Source organism: Mobula birostris, chromosome 12, assembly GCF_030028105.1.
Source record: "Mobula birostris isolate sMobBir1 chromosome 12, sMobBir1.hap1, whole genome shotgun sequence".
Taxonomy (NCBI): Eukaryota; Metazoa; Chordata; class Chondrichthyes; order Myliobatiformes; family Myliobatidae; genus Mobula; species Mobula birostris.
Genome location: NC_092381.1, coordinates 415236 through 433121, shown reverse-complemented (window position 1 = coordinate 433121; position 17886 = coordinate 415236). Strand labels below are relative to the sequence as shown.

The 17886-nt window shown below is 46.4% G+C and overlaps 1 protein-coding gene across 3 annotated transcripts in view; it reads right to left on the bottom strand.

The window, feature by feature from the left end:
• Window positions 1-17886, bottom strand: part of LOC140205711 (guanine nucleotide exchange factor VAV3) — a 374002-nt gene that overhangs the window by 262213 nt on the left and 93903 nt on the right. For all 3 annotated transcript variants that reach the window (XM_072273243.1, XM_072273245.1, XM_072273244.1), the window contains exons 4-5: window positions 1696-1761; window positions 361-469 (exon numbers count right to left, since the gene is read on the bottom strand). In XM_072273243.1, the coding sequence (XP_072129344.1) occupies window positions 361-469; window positions 1696-1761 (175 nt within the window). The remainder of the gene's footprint in view (window positions 1-360; window positions 470-1695; window positions 1762-17886) is intronic.

Here is a 17886-nt window from a genome sequence, read left to right as displayed (position 1 = left end):
GGAGTGGTCTTGTACCCGCAGAGGGTTATAGAGACATAGAGGGGTGTAGTGACGCCAGGAGTTTATAGACACATGGAGGGGTGCAGGATCTAGAGGGGGGCTAACAGAGACAGGGAGCGATGTAGAGTTACAGAGGCAGGCATTAGATAATAAATGTGTTTGAACTGAGGACGTGCAAACTCTATTATTCGCTCACTGCTGGTGAAGTCAGCTGGAACACGCAACCCTGGGAGATATCGAGAATCAATGCTATTTGAAACTTCCTTACCCAACCCTTAATGAAACCTCCCCTTCCCCTTTCCAATTGTAGCTGCATCTCCCCACCTAGATCAGCTGCGCGAATCACACAGAGGGTCTTACTATTGGTTGGGCTGCTTCAACCTTCATCAAGACCTCGTAAACTTCTCCACCTTCGTCATCACCGTAGACACAGTCATAGAGATCTTCCTCATCTTCGACACTCTCCTCACTGTAACACAAACCACAGGATCTGCTGTAGGCACTGGGCACCTGGAGAGCTGCATAAATACTGTGTAGATCCCACAACACAGACACCACACAACATATAGGTTCCACAAAATGGACAGAACACATGAAAACATATGGGTTCCACAAATGGGCACATGTGACCCACAACATGGACAGTATATATCATGTGGGCTCTACAAAATGTCAGAATACAACCTTGGTTCTACAACACGGACAGAATATATCACGTGGGTTCCACAACAAAGAGCAGGCCAGAGCCAGAATGTCCCATAGTGTTTGGAGCAGTGTGGAGAGCATGATGTGCCAGCTCCAAGCGAAGTCTCTAAGGAGCTCCTCAGGCCAGAGTGCTGAGGATTGTGGCATGAACCCTATGTCCAGTGACACTGGGAATACCTGCACAGACCTTTTCTAAAAACGTTCATTCAACTTGGGACTGGTGAAAACATCACAACTGAACAATGGTGTTACCCTCAGTACCACCCCTCCCACAGTGTGACCCTCCCTCAATACCACCCCTCCCACAGTGTGACCCTCCCTCAGTACCACCCCTCCCACAGTGTGACCCTCCCTCAGCACCACCCCTCTCAGAGTGTGACCCTCCTTCAGCACCACCCCTCCCACAGTGTGACCCTCCCGCAGTGTGACTCTCCCTCGGTACCACCCCTTCCACAGTGTGACTCTCCCTCAGTACCACCCCTCCCACAGTGTGACCCTCCCTCAGCACCACCCTTCCCACAGTGTGACCCTCCCTCAGTACCACCCCTCCCACAGTGTGACCCTCCCTCAGCACCACCCCTCCCACAGTGTGACCCTCCCTCGGTACCACCCCTCCCACAGTGTGACCCTCCCTCAGTACTACCCTTCCCATGCTGTGACCCTCCCTGAGTGTGAGAGGAAAGTGTGAGTGTCAGAGTGAGTGTGACCCTCCCACAGTACCACAGTGTGAGAGGAAACTGAAGCTCCCAGGGCAGCCCTGGAAATGCCATAAACATAGCACTAGGTGTCAGGATCGTCTTTGTGGTGCTGGAAGCAAAACTTAAATATTATTCTTACACAAGACATGAGCAAATCTGCAGATGCTGGAAATTCAAGCAACACACACAGAAAATGCTGGTGAACGCAGCAGGCCAGGCAGCATTTTTGTGTGTGTTGCTGTTATTCATACATTCATATTTGTTACCGATGACTTGCAGGTGTTCAACCTACTCAATAAGATCAGCAAGGCTCTTGTAAATGTCTTCATCGGCTTCAGAAACTTCTGTGGGAAATGGTCTGAAAAAGAGTCACATTAGTTGTTCCATTTGTACAAAAGGTTGGTGAGGCTTTATTTGGAATGTTGAATTCACCCTCCCCATTCGGAATAGTGTGTTCACCCTCCGTTATCGGAATAGTGTGTTCACCCTCCCTATTCAGAATAGTGTGTTCACCCTCCCTATTCGGAATATTGTGTTCCATTTTGGTCACCCTGCTACAGCAAAGATACCGTTAAGCTGGAATGAATGTAAAGGAGATTTATGAGGATGTTGTCAGACTTGTGGGACTGAGATGGAGAGAGTTGAGCAGGCAGCTTTGCTATAATTGTTGGGGGGAGTTTAAACTCGGTTGGCAGAGAGATCGGAACTAGACAGTTAGGTCAGATGATGGAGCTAAAGATGTAAAGGCAGAGTTAATATACATAAACTAGAACATGATACAATAACAACAATTCAGAATGCTGTATGAGTGCCACTGAAAAAGTGCAGTGCAGGTAAACGATAAAGTGCAAGATCATAACGAGATAGATTCTGAGCCAAGGAGACCATCTTGTCGTACAATAGGCCTGTTCTACCCCTAACAGCGGGGTAGAAGTGGTACATGTTTTCAGGCTTTTGTATTTCATAGAAACATAGAAAATAGGTGCAGGAGTAGGCCATTCGGCCCTTCGAGCCTGCACCGCCATTCAGTATGATCATGGCTGATCACCTAACTCAGAACCCTGTACCAGCCTTCCCTCCATACCCCCGATCCCTTTAGCCACAAGGGCCATAACTAACTCCCTCTTAAATATAGCCAATGAACTGGCCTCAACTGTTTCCTGTGGCAGAGAATTCCACAGATTCACCACTCTCTGTGTGAAGAGTTTTTCCTCAGCTCAGTCCTAAAAGGCTTCCCCTTTATCCTCAGACTGTGACTGATGCCTGAGAGGGGGGAAGAGAGAACGCCCTGGGGTGGTGGGGTCTTTGATTATGCTTACTGCTTTCCGCAGGGAAGAAGAGAGAATATTCAGGGTTATATTCATGCACTTTGGTGGAAGAAGTAAACAGTTAGGCTATTATTTAGATGGAGAGAGAATTCAAAATGCAGAGATGCAGAGGGACTTGGGTGTCCTTGTGCAAGATATCCTAAAGGTTAACCTCCAGGTAGAGTCGGTGGTGAAAAAGGCGAATGCAATGTTGGCATTCATTTCTAGAGGTATAGAATATAAGAACAGGAATGTGATGTTGAGGCTCTGTAAGACACTCGTGAGACCACAATTGGAGTATTGTGTGCAGTTTTGGGCTCCTTATTTTAGAAAGGACACACTGACATTGGAGAGGGTTCAGAGAAGATTCACGAGAATGATTCCAGGAACCATAGAAACCATAGAAAAACTACAGCACAGAAACAGGACTTTTGGCCATTCTTGGTTGTGCTGAAACATTTTTCTGCCTAGTCCCACTGACCTGCACATGGACCATATCCTTCCATACACCTCCCATCCATGTATCTGTCCAATTTATTCTTAAATGTTAAAAAAGAACCCGCATTTACCACCTCATCTGGCAGCTCATTCCACACTCCCACCACTCTCTGTGTGAAGAAGCCCCCTCTAATGTTCCCTTTAAACTTTTCCCCCCTCACCCTTAACCCATGTCCTCTGTTTTTTTTTCTCCCCTTGCCTCAGTGGAAAAAGCCTGCTTGCATTCACTCTATCTATACCCATCATAATTTTATATACCTCTATCAAATCTCCCCTCATTCTTCTACGCTCCAGGGAATAAAGTCCTAACCTATTCAACCTTTCTCTGTAACTGAGTGTCTCAAGTCCCAGCAACATCCTTGTAAACCTTCTCTGCACTCTTTCAACCTTATTAATATCCTTCCTATAATTTGGTGACCAAAACTGAACACAATACTCCAGATTCGGCCTCACCAATGCCTTATACAACCTCATCATAACATTCCAGCTCTTATACTCAATACTTTGATTAATAAAGGCCAATGTACCAAAAGCTCTCTTTACGACCCTATCTACCTGTGACGCCACTTTTAAGGAATTTTGTGTCTGTATTCTCAGATCCCTCTGTTCTACTGCATTCCTCAGTGCCTTACCATTCACCCTGTATGTTCTACCTTGGTTTGTTCTTCCAACGTGCAATATCTCACACTTGTCTGTATTAAACTCCATCTGCCATTTTTCAGCCCATTTTTCCAGCTGGTCCAAATCCCTCTGCAAGCTTTGAAAACCTTCCTCATTGTCCACTACACCTCCAATCTTTGTATCATCAGCAAATTTGCTGATCCGATTTACCACATTATCATCCAGATCATTGATATAGATGACAAATAACAATGGACCCAGCACTGATCCCTATGGCACACCACTAGTCACAGGCCTCCACTCTGAGAAGCAATCCTCTACTACCACTCTTTGGCTTCTTCCATGTCTAATCCAATTTACCACCTCTCCATGTATACCTAGCGACTGAATTTTCCTAACTAACCTTCCACGCAGAACCTTGTCAAAGGCCTTACTGAAGTCCATGTAGACAACATCCACTGCCTTCCCTTCATCCACTTTCCTGGTAACCTCCTCGAAAAACTCCAATAGATTGGTCAAACATGACCTACCACGCACAAAGCCATGTTGACTCTCCCTAATAAGTCCCTGTCTATCCAAATGCTTGTAGATTCTGTCTCTTAGTACTCTCTCCAATAACTCACTCACTACCGATGTCAAACTTACCGGCCTATAATTTCCCGGATTACTTTTCGATCCTTTTTTAAACCATGGAACAACATGAGCCACTCTCCAATCCTCCGGCACCTCAACTGTAGACACCGACCTTTTATATATATCCGCCAGGGCCCCTGCAATTTCAACACTAGTCTCCTTCAAGGTCCGAGGGAATACCCTGTCAGGTCCTGGGGATTTATCCACTTTAATTTGCCTCAAGATAGCAAGCACCTCCTCCTTTTCAATCTGTACAGTTTCCATGATCTCACTACATTTCCCTTAATTCCATAGACTTCATGCCTGTTTCCTTAGTAAATACAGACACAAAAAAACCATTTAAGATCTCCCCCATTTCTTTTGTTTCCGCACATAGCCGATCACTCTGATCTTCAAGAGGACCAATTTTATCCCTTACAATCCTTTTGCTCTTAATATACCTGTAAAAGCTCTTTGGATTATCCTTCACTTTGACTGCCAAGGCAACCTCATGTCTTCTTTTAGCCCTCCTGATATCCTTCTTAAGTTTTTTCTTGCACTGTTTATACTCCTCAAGCACCTTATTTACTCCATGTTTCCTATACATTTCATACAACTCCTTCTTCTTCTTTATCAGAATTGCAATATCCCTTGAGAACCAAGGTTCCTTATTCCTATTCACTTTGTCTTTAATCCTGACAGAAACATACAAGCTCTGCACTCTCAAAATTTCTCCTTTGAAGGCTTCCCACTTACCAATCACATCCTTGCCAGAGAACAACCTGTCCCAATACACACTTTTTAGATCCTTTCTCATTTCTTCAAATTTGGCCTTCTTCCAGTTTAGAACCTCAACCCTAGGATCAGATCTATCTTTATCCATGATCAAGTTGAAACTAATAGTGTTATGATCACTGGAACCAAAGTGCTCCCCTACACACACTTCCGTCACTTGTCCTAACTCGTTTCCTAATAGGAGATCTAATATTGCATCTGCTCTAGTTGGTACCTGAATCTATTGATTTAGAAAACTTTCCTGAACAGATTTTACAAACTCTAACCCATCTAGACCCCTAACAGTATGGGAGTCCCAATCAATATGTGGAAATATATATGCATTAGGGAACTGGAGCTGCAGCTTGATGACCTTCGTCTGGTCAGGGAGAGTGAGGAGTTGATAGAGAGGAGTTACAGGCAGGTGGTCACACCGGGGCCACGGGAGGCAGACAAGTGGTTCATGGTTAGGAAGGGGAAGGGGAAAGGTCAGGTACTAGAGAGTACCCCAGTGGCTGTGCTCCTTGACAATAAGTACTCCTGTTTGAGTACTGCTGGGAGGGACAGCTTACCTGGGGGAAGCGACAGTGGCCGTGCCTCCGGCACAGAGTCCGGCCCTGTACCTCAGAAGGGTAGGGAAAGGAAGAGGAGGGCAGTAGTAATAGGGGACTCGATAGTAAGGGGATCAGATAGGAGATTCTGTGGACGGGGTCCAGAGACCCGGATGGTAGTTTGCCTCCCTGGTGCCAGGGTCCGGGATATTTCTGATCGTGTCCAAGATATCCTGAAGTGGGAGGGTGAGGAGCCAGAGGTCGTGGTACATATAGGTACCAATGACATAGGTAGGAAAAGGGAAGAGGTCCTGAAAGGAGAATACAGGGAGATGAGAAAAAGGACTACAAAGGTAATAATCTCGGGTTTACTGCCCGTGCTACGCGATAGTGACAGTAGGAATGCAATGAGGTGGAGGATAAATGTGTGGCTGAGGGATTGAAGCAGGGGGCAGAGATTCAAGTTTTTGGATCATTGGGACCTCTTTTGGCGCAGGTCTGACCTGTACAAAAAGGAAGGGTTACACTTGAATCCTAGGGGAACCAATATCCTGGCGGGGAGATTTGCGAGGGCTACTGAGGTGACTTTAAACTAGAATGGTTGGGGGGTGGGAATCAAATTAAAGAGACTAGGAGAGAGTTCACAACAGGGGGATGGGAACAAGTGCAGAGAGACAGAGGGGTGTAAAATGAGGGTAGAAGCAAAAAGTAGTCAGGTGAAAAGTAAAAGTGGCAGGCCGACAAATCCAGGGCAAAAATCAGAAAGGGCCACTTTTCAACATAATTGTATAAGGGCCAGGAGTTGTAAAAGCGAGCCTGAAGGCTTTATGTGTCAATGCAAGGAGCATTCGTAACAAGGTGGAAAGCGGCCAGAGCGACTGGGCCAGTGAAGGAGTGGAGCTTTGAGGCTTTGATTCGAGAGTCTTTGACGAGAGGAAGTGGAGGACAAGCTAGCTCGCAGTTAGTTTTTACAATGTCTCCTGAGACGGTGATGTGCGTCTCATGTGAGATGTTGGCAGTCTTGGGGGAACTCGCCTCTCCCGCAGAGTCACATCTGCCAGAAGTGCATACGGCTGGGCGATCTGGAAGACCGTGTAAGGAATCTGGAGCAGCAGCTGGATGACCTTCGACTCATAGGGGAGAATGAGGCAGTCATAGATGAGAGCTACAAGGAGGTAGTCACACCTAGGCTGTAGGAAGCAGGTCGTTGGTGACAGTCAGAGAGGGGAAAGCGAAGGTGAGCAGACAGGTAGTGCCGAGCACCCCTGTAGCCATTCCCCTGAATAATAAGTTTACCATCCTGGATACTGTTGGCGGGGACGACCGACCAGGTGTGAGCCACGGTGGCAGGGCCGCCGGCACTGAGTCTGACCCTGTGGTGCAGAAGGGTGGGACGGAGAAGAGGAGAGCTGTCGTCATTGGAGACTCTATAGTCAGGGGAGCAGACAGGAGATTTTGTGGACGTGAGAAGGACACCCGCATAGTTTGTTGCCTCCCAGGTGCCAGGGTCCGGGATGTCTCTGACCAGGTGCACGACATCCTGGTACGAGAGGGAAAGCAACCAAAAGTCATGATACATGTTGGGACCAACAACATAAGCAGGAAGAGGGATGAGGTCCTGAAGTGTGAGTTTCGGGAACTAGGCAGAGGGCTGAAGAACAGGACCTCCAGGGTGGCGTTCTCAGGATTGCTGCCAGTGCATGGAATTATGATGTAGTAGCCATTACAGAGACTTGGCTGGCACCAGGGCAGGAATGGATTCTCAATAGCCCTGGATTTCAGTGCGTTAAAAGGGATAGAGAGGGCGGAAAAAGGGGAGGAGGGGTGGCATTACTGGTCAGGGATACTATTACAGCCACAGAAAGGGTGAGTAATGTAGCAGGATCCCCTTTTGTGTCAGTATGGGTGGAAGTCAGGAACAGGAAGGGAGCAGTTACTCTACTGGGGGTATTCTATAGGCCCCCTGGTAGCAGCAGAGATACCGAGGAGCAGATAGGGAAGCAGAATTTGGAAAGATGTAAAAATAACAGGGTTGTTATCATGGGTGACTTTAACTTCCCTAATATTGATTGGCACCTGATTAGTTCCAAGGGTTTAGATGGGGCAGAGTTTGTTACGTGTGTCCAGGACGGATTCCTGTCACAGTATGTGGACAGGCCAACCAGGGGGAATGCCATACTGGATCTAGTACTAGGTAATGAACCGGGTCAGGTCACAGATCTCTCAGTGGGTGAGCATCTGGGGCACAGTGACCACCGCTCCCTGGCCTTTAGCATTATCATGGAAAAGGATAGAATCAGAGAGGATAGGAAAATCTTTAATTGGGGAAAGGCAAATTATGAGGCTATAAGGCTAGAACTTGCGGGTGATTTGCTAGAATTGGGATGATGTTTTTGCAGGAAATGTACTATAGACATGTGGTCGATGTTTAGGGATCTCTTGCGGGATGTTAGGGATAAATTTGTCCCGGTGAGGAAGATAAAGAATGGTAGCGTGAAGGAACCATGGGTGACAAGTGAGGTGGAAAATCTAGTCAGGTAGAAGAAGGCAGCATACATGAGGTTTAGCAAGCAAGGATCAGATGGGTCTATTGAGGAATATAGGGAAGCAAGAAAGGAGCTTAAGAAGGGGCTGAGAAGAGCAAGAAGGGGGCATGAGAAGGCCTTGGCGAGTAGGGTAAAGGAAAACCCCAAGGCATTCTTCAATTATGTGAAGAAAAAAAGGATGACAGGAGTGAAGGTAGGACCGATTAGAGATAAAGGTGGGAAGATGTGCCTGGAGGCTGTGGAAGTGAGCAAGGTCCTCAATGAATACTTCTCTTCGGTATTCACCAATGAGAGGGAACTTGATGATGGTGAGGACAATATGAGTGAGGTTGATGTTCTGGAGCATGTTGATATTAAGGGAGAGGAGGTGTTGGAGTTGTTAAAATACCTTAGGACAGATAAGTCCCCGGGGCCTGAAGGAATATTCCCCAGGCTGCTCCACGAGGCGAGAGAAGAGATTGCTGAGCCTCTGGCTAGGATCTTTATGTCCTTGTTGTCCAGGGAAATGGTACCGGAGAATTGGAGGGAGGCGAATGTTGTCCCCTTGTTCAAAAAGGGTAGTAGGGATAGTCCGGGTAATTATAGACCAGTGAGCCTTACATCTGTGGTGGGAAAGCTGTTGGAAAAGATTCTTAGAGATAGGATCTATAGGCATTTAGAGAATCATGGTCTGATCAGGGACAGTCAGCATGGCTTTGTGAAGGGTAGATCGTGTCTAACAAGCCTGATAGAGTTCTTTGAGGAGGTGACCAGGCATATAGATGAGGGTAGTGCAGTGGATGTGATCTATATGGATTTTAGTAAGGCATTTTACAAGGTTCCACACGGTAGGCATATTCAGAAAGTTAGAAGGCATGGGATCCAGGGAAGTTTGGCCAGGTGGATTCAGAATTGGCTTGCCTGCAGAAGGCAGAGGGTGGCGGTGGAGGGAGTACATTCAGATTGGAAGATTGTGACTAGTGGTGTCCCACAAGGATCTGTTCTGGGACCTCTACTTTTCGTGATTTTTATTAACGACCTGGATGTGGGGGTAGAAGGGTGGGTGGGCAAGTTTGCAGACCACACAAAGGTTGGTGGTGTTGTATATAGTGTAGAGGATTGTCAAAGATTGCAGAGAGACATTGATAGGATGCAGAAGTGGGCTGAGAAGTGGCAGATGGAGTTCAACCCGGAGAAGTGTGAGGTGGTACACTTTGGAAGGACAAACTCCAAGGCAGAGTACAAAGTAAATGGCAGGATACTTGGTAGTCTGGAGGAGCAGAGGGATCTCGGGGTACATGTCCACAGATCCCCGAAAGTTGCCTCACAGGTGGACAGGGTAGTTAAGAAAGCTTATGGGGTGTTAGCTTTCATAAGTCGAGGGATAGAGTTTAAGAGTCACGATGTAATGATGCAGCTCTATAAAACACTGGTGAGGCCACACTTGGAGTACTGTGTCCAGTTCTGGTCACCTCACTATAGGAAGGATGCGGAAGCATTGTAAAGGGTACAGAAGAGATTTACCAGGATGCTGCCTGGTTCAGAAAGTATGCATTATGATCAGAGATTAAGGGATCTAGGGCTTTACTCTTTGGAGAGAAGGAGGATGAGAGGAGACATGATAGAGGTGTACAAGATAATAGAACATAGAATAGTACTGCACAGTACAGGCCCTTCGGCCCACAATGTTGTGACGACCCTCAAACCCTGCCTCCCATATAAGCCCCCATCTTAGATTCCTCCATATACCTGTCTAGTAGTCTCTTAAACTTCACTAGTGTATCTGCCTCCACCACTGACTCAGGCAGTGCATTCCACGCACCAACCACTCTTTGAGTAAAAAACCTTCCTCTAATATCCCCCTTGAACTTCCCACCCCTTACCTTAAAGCCATGTCCTCTTGTATTGAGCAGTGGTGGCCTGGGGAAGAGGCGCTGGCTGTCCACTCTATCTATTTCTCTTATTATCTTGTACACCTCTATCATGTCTCCTCTCATCCTCCTTCTCTCCAAAGAGTGAAGCCCAAGCTCCCTTAATCTCTGATCATAATGCATACTTTCGAGCAGAGGAGGACAAAGGGCTTAATTAGGAAAGGGAAAAAAGATTATGAGAGAAAACTGGCAGGGAACATAAAAACTGACTGTAAAAGCTTTTATAGATATGTGAAAAGAAAAAGATTGGTTAAGACAAATGTAGGTCCCCTACAGACAGAAACAGGTGAATTGATTATGGGGAACAAGGACATGGCAGACCAATTGACCTTGGTTCTGTCTTCACTAAGGAGGACATAAATAATCTTCCAGAAATAGTAGGGGACAGAGGGTCTAGTGAGATGGAGGAACTGAGGGAAATACATGTTAGTAGGGAAGGGAGGGAGATGGAGGAACTGAGGGAAATACATGTTAGTAGGGAACTGAGGGAAATACATGTTAAAAAAGGAGGGAGAGAGAAATCGGGAAATTATAGACCGGTTAGCCTAACATTGCTGGTGGGGAAAATGCTCGAGTCAGTTATCAAAGATGTGATAACAGCACATTTGGAAAGCGGTGAAATCATCGGACAAAGTCAGCATGGATTTGTGAAAGGAAAATCGTGTCTGACGAATCTCATAGAATTTTTTGAGGATGTAACTAGTAGAGTGGATAGGGGAGAACCAGTGGATGTGGTATATTTGGATTTTCAAAAGGCTTTTGACAAAGTCCCACACAGGAGATTAGTGTACAAACTTAAAGCACACGGTATTGGGGGTAAGGTATTAATATGGATAGAGAATTGGTTGGCAGACAGGAAGCAAAGAGTGGGAATAAACGGGACCTTTTCAGAATGGTAGGCAGTGACTAGTGGGGTACCGCAAGGCTCAGTGCTGGGACCCCAGTTGTTTACAATATATATTAATGACTTAGATGAGGGAATTAAATGCAGCATCTCCAAGTTTGCAGATGACACAAAGCTGGGCGGCAGTGTTAGCTGTGAGGAGGATGCTAAGAGGATGCAGGGTGACTTGGATAGATTAGGTGAGTGGGCTAATTCATGGCAGATGCAATTTAATGTGGATAAATATGAGGTTATCCACTTTGGTGGCAAAAACAGGAAAACAGATTATTATCTGAATGGTGGCTGATTAGGAAAAGGGAAGGTGCAATGAGACCTGGGTGTCATTATACACCAGTGATTGAAAGTGGGCATGCAGGTACAGCAGGAGGTGAAAAAGGCGAATGGTATGCTGGCATTCATTGCAAGAGGATTCGAGTACAGGAGCAGGGAGGTACTACTGCAGTTGTACAAGGCCTTGGTGAGACCACACCTGGAGTACTGTGTGCAGTTTTAGTCCCCTAATCTGAGGAAAGACATTCTTGTCATAGAGGGAGTACAAAGGAAGTTCACCAGATTGATTCCTGGGATGGCAGGACTTTCATATGATGAAAGACTGGATCAACAAGGCTTATACTCATTGGAATTTAGAAGATTGAGGGGGGATCTTATTGAAACATATAAAATCCTAAAGGGATTGGACAGGCTAGATGCAGGAAGATTGTTCCCGATGTTGGGGAAGTCCAGAACGAGGGGTCACAGTTTGAGGATGAAGGGGAAGCCTTTTAGGACCGAGATGAGGAAAAACTTCTTCACACAGAGAGTGGTGAATCTGTGGAATTCTCTGCCACAGGAAACAGTTGAGGCCAGTTCATTGGCTATATTTAAGAGGGAGTTAGATATGGCTCTTGTGGCTGAAGGGATCAGGGGGTATGGAGGGAAGGCTGGTACAGGGTTCTGAGTTGGATGATCAGCCATGATCATACTGAATGGCGGTGCAGGCTCGAAGAGCCGAATGGCCTACTCTGCACCTATTTTCTATGTTTCTAAAATTAAAATCCCCTACCACCACAACTTTATGTTTCCTGCAGTTGCCTGCTATCTCTCTGCAGATTTGCTCCTCCAATTCTCGCTGACTATTGGGTGGTCTGTAATACAACCCCACTAATGTGGCCATACCTTTCCTGTTTCTCAGCTCCACCCATAAGGACTCAGTAGACAAGCCCTCTAATCTGTCCTGCCTGAGCACTGCTGTAATATTTTCCCTAACAAGCAATGCTATTCCCCACCCCTCCACCTTTCATTCCTCTGCCTCTATCACATCTGAAACATTGGAACCCTGGAATATTAAGCTGCCAGTCCTGCCCTTCCTGTAGCCAAGTTTCACTAATTGCTATAACGTCATAATTCCACGTGTCAATCCACGCCCTCAACTCGGCTGCCTTCCTCGCAATACTCTTAGCACTGAAATATATACACCTCAGAAGATTTTTACCACCACTCACAACCTTTCTATTTGTGGCTTTGCTTGAACTTTTAACATCATCTTTTTTCACCCCAGCCTCACTGTCAGCTCTGGCACTCTGGTTCCCATCCCCCTGCAAATCTGGTTTAAAGCCTCCCCAATAGCACTAACAAACCTCCCTGAAAGGATATTTGTCCCCCTGTAGTTCAAGTGTAACCTGTCTCTCTTATACAGGTCCCACCTGCCCCAGAAGAGGTCCCAATGATCCTGAAATCTGAAACCCTGCCCCCTACACCAGTTCCTCAGCCACTTGTTCATCCTCCAGAGCATCCTATTCCTACCCTCACTGGCACCTAGCACAGGTAGCAATCCTGAGATTATCACCCTCGAGGTTCTGCTTTTCAACTTCCTACCAAGCTCTCTATACTCATTCTCCAGGACCTCCTCACTCTTCCTTGCTATGTCATTGGTACCGATGTGCACCACGACATCTGGCTGATCACCCTCCCACTTCAGAATGTCATGCAATCGATCAGAAACATCCTTGACCCTGGCACCCGGGAGGCAACAAACCATCCTGGATTCTCTGTCACAACCACAGAACCTCCTATCTGTACCTCTAACTATCGAGTCCCCTATCACCACCGCTCTCCTCTTTTTCCCCCTCCCTTCTGCACTGCAGAACCAGACTCAGTGCCAGAGATCTGGCTGCTGCAGCTTGTCACAGGTAAGTCATCTCCCCCAACAGTAACAGAACGAAAGTGTTACCATATGAAGAATGTCTGGCAGCTCTTGAGCTGTATTCCCTGGTGTTCTGGCGAATGAGGGGGGATCTCATAGAAACGTTCCGAATGTTAAAAGGCCTGAACAGAATAGATCTGGCAAAGTTATTTCCCATGTTAGGAGAGTCTAGGACCAGAGGGCATGACTTCAGGATAGAAGAACGTCCATTTAGAACAGAGATGTGGAGAAATTACTTTAGTCAGAAGGTGGTAGATCTGTGGAATTTGTTGCCATGAGCAGCTGTGAAGGCCAAGTCACTGGGTGCATTTAAGGCAGAGATAGACGGGTTCTTGATTAGCCAGGGCATCAAAGGGTATGGGGAGAAGGCAAGGGAGTGGAGATAACTGGAAGAATTGGATCAGCCCATGATTAAATGGCGGAGCAGACTCAATGGGCTAAATGGCCCACTTCTGCTCCTATGTCTTATGGCCTTATGGGTTGGTGGGGTCTTTGATTATGCTGGCTCCTTTACTGAGACAGTGAGAAGTGTATACAGAGTCACTAGACATGAGAGATACGACAGCACAGTACAGGCCCTTCTGCCCTCGATGTTATGTCGACCCATATATTCCTTAATAAAAACATACTAAACCCACATTACTCCGTAACCCTCTATTTTTCTTTCAACCATGTGCCTATCCAAGAGGCTCTTAAACACTCCTAATGTTTTAGCCTCTACCACCATCCCTGGCAAGTCATTCCAGGCACCCACAACCCTCTGGGTAAAAAACTTACCCCTGATGTCTCCCCTAAACTTCCCTCCCTTAACATTGTACATATCCCCTCTGGTGTTTGCTATTCGTGGCCTGGGAAACAGGTACTGGCTATCTACCCTATCTATGTCTCTCATAATCTTGCAGACCTCTATCAAGTCCCCTCTCATCCTTCTGCGCTCAAAAGAGAAAAGTCCCAGCTCTGCTAACATTGCCTCATAAACTTGTTTTCCAATCCAGGCAACATCCTGGAAAATCTCCTCTGCACCCTCTCCATAGCTTCCACATCCTTCCTATAATGAGGTGACTAGAACTGAACACAATACTCTAAGTGTGGCCTCACCAGCGATTTGTAGAGTTGCAACATGACCTCTCTACTCTTGAACTCAATCCCCCTATTAATGAAGCCTAGCATCTCATGGGCCTTCTTAACTATCCTATCAACCTGTGCAGCGACCTTGAGGGATGTATGGATTTGAACCCCAAGGTCCCTCTGTTCATCCACACTCTGTTCATCTCACACTGACCATTAACCCTGTACTCAACATTCTGGTTTGTCCTTCCAAAATGCATCACCTCACACTTATCCGGATTGAACTCCATCTGCCACTTTTCTGCCCAACTCTGCATCCTGTCTAAATCCTTTATACTTTATACTTTATTGTCGCCAAACAATTATTTGATTCTGCGCTTCCCGCTCCCTGGATTACAAATTGATAGTAACTATTAAAAATTTAAGCTATAAATCATAAATAGAAAATAAAAAAATGGAAAGTCAGGTAGTGCAAAAAAACCAAGATGCAGGTCCGGATATCTGTAGGGTACGGCCCAGATCTGGGTCAGGATCCGTTCAGCAGTCTTATCACAGTTGGAAAGAAGCTGTTCCCAAATCTGGTTGTACGAGTCTTCAAGCTCCTGAGCCTTCTCACACCACTCTCACACAGAGAGTGGTGAATCTGTGGAATTCTCTGCCACAGGAAACAGTTGAGGCCAGTTCATTGGCTATACTTAAAAGGGAGTTAGATATGGCCCTTGTGGCTAAAGGGATCAGGGGGTATGGAGGGATGGCTGGTACAAAGTTCTGAGTTGGATGATCAGCCATGATCATACGGAATGGCGGTGCAGGCTCAAAGGGCCGAATGGCCTACTCCTGCACCTATTTTCTATGTTTCTCCCGAAGGGAAGAGGGATGAAAAGTTTGTTGGCTGGGTGGGTCATGTCCTTGATTATCCTGGTAGCACTGTTCTAACAGCGTGCAGTGTAAAGTGAGTCCAAGGATGGAAGATTGGTTTGTGTGACGTGCTTCGCCGTATTCATGATCTTCTGCAGCTTCTTCCGGTCTTGGACAGGACAACTTCCATACCAGGTTGTGATGCACCCTAGAAGAATGCTTTTTACGGTGCATCTATAAAAATTAGTGAGGGTTTTAGGGGACGGGCCAAATTTCTTTAGTTTTCTCAGGAAGTAAAGGTGCTGGTGGGCCTTCTTGGCAGTGGACTCTGCTTAGTTAGACCAAGTCAAGTCATTTGTGATATTGACCCCGAGAAACTTAAAGCTTTTGACCTGTTCCACTTGCGCACCACCGATGTAAATTGGGTCGTGCGGTCCGCTACTCCTTCTGAAGTCAACAATTAATTCCTTTGTCTTGCTGACGTTGACGTTATTGTCTTTGCACCATGCCACCAGGTTCCTAATTTCCTCTCTGTACTCATACTCATCATTACCTGAGATATGGCCGACAATTGTTGTGTCATCAGCAAACTTCTATATTGAGTTTGATGGAAACTTGGCTACACAAGCATGGGTGTACAGTGAGTACAGCAGGGGTCTGAGTACACAGCCTTGTGGGGCACCGGTGCTCAGAGTGATTGTAGAGGAGAGCTTGTCCCCTATTTTTACAGCCTGGGTCCTGTCTGTGAGGAAGTTGAAGATCCAGCTGCTGATCTGAGTGCTAAGGCCCAGGTTCCGGAGCTTAGGAATCAGTTTATTTGGAATGATGGTATTAAAGGCAGAGCTGTAGTCAATGAAAAGGAGCCTTACCTATGCGACTATATTCTCCAGGTGTTCTAAGGAGGAATGTAGGGCCAGAGAGATGGCATCTGCCATTGACCTGTTGCTCCGGTAGGTGAATTGCAAAGCGTTGAGGTTGACCCGTAGGCTGTAGTTGATGTGCGCCATAACCAATCGCTCTAAGCACTTCATAGCAATTGATGTCAGAGTCACAGGTCGATAGTCATTCAGGCATGCCACCTTGCTCTTCTCAGCACTGGGATTATCATTGCCTTCTTAAAACACAAGGGGATCTTAGACTGAAGCAAGGAGCAGTTGAAGATGTCAGCAAACTCTCCAGCTAACTCGCTTGCACAGGCCCGGAGAACCCATCCGGGGACGCCATCTGGGCCCGTCGCCTTCCTTGGATTTATCTTCAGGAGGGCCCTTCTAACGTCCTCCTCGGTGACGATGAATCTCGATGCCACCAGGTCTGGTTCATCCTCTTGTGATTTTCAACAATCTACAGCTCCACCCACAAGTCCTCCAATCTTCGTGTCATCCGCAAACTTACTTTCCTATCCTTCCGCTTCTTCATTCAGGTCATTTATAAAAATCACAAAGAGCAGGAGTCCCAGGACAGATCCTTGAAGCACTCTACCAGTCACTGACCTCCAGGCAGAATACTTCCCTTCCACTACTACTCTCTGCTTTCTTCCTTTTGGCCATTTTTTTATCCAAACAGCCAAAGTTCCTCTGATGTCATGCCTCATGACTTTCTAGATAAGTCTCTCATGGGGAACCTTGTCAAATGCCTTGCTAAAATCCATGTAGACCACATCTACCGCCCTACCTTTATCAATTTCCTTTGTTACCTCTTCAAAAAACTCAATTAGGCTCGTGAGACACAACCTTCCCTTCACAAAGCCATGTTGACTATCCTTGAGTAGACTGTACTTCTCCATGTGCTCGTAGATCCTATTCTTAAGAATCCTTTCCAATAGTTTGCAGACCACCGATGTTAGACTCACCGGTCTATAGTTCCCAGGTTTCTCCCTATTACCTTTTTTAAACACGGGAACTACATTTGCCATTCTCCAATCCTCCGGCACCTCCCCTGCAGCCAAAGAGGATTCAAAGATCATAGCTACTGCTCCAGCAATCTCTTCTCTCACTTCCCACAGCAACCTGGGGTACATCACGTCTGGCCCTGGGGACTTATCAAACTTCAGTCCATTCAGGGTAGGCTGGTTTCCTTGATGTGTGAGTTGTGTCCACAACTCATTGCACTATTGTGGCCCAATGAAGGTTCTTACCCCAAAATATCAACTGTTTCTTCATTTTCATAGATGCTCCCTGACTGATGACTTCCTCCTGCATTGCTCTGGATTTCCAGTATCTGCAGAATCTCTTGTATTTAGTATTGTGACAATCCTAATATGCGTAGAATGTGTTCAGCTCATTGGGAAGGGATGTGATGTTGTCAACACTGCTGCCTGACTTTCTTTTGTAACACATTATAATATGTAAGTTCTGCTTTAACTGATGCTGAACTGAGCTTCAATCTTGGGATGTGGTCATCCTGTCAGAAGGAGGCAATAGGTCCCGGCGTGGAGAGGTCTTCCAGTAAGTTGGGGCAATCTGGTCCTGGTATGCTTATCCAGCCAGTAGGGGTCAGGGTGAAATGACTTCTGGTAAGATGGTGGTGTGTGTGAAAGCAGCTGCCTCTTGGGGTCAACCAAAGCTGCTTTTATCTTTGTAAAATTAGTTTTTTTACAATCCAAACAACATTGGATGGAGGGGAATGGAATTATCGATGTTTCCAAATCAAAGC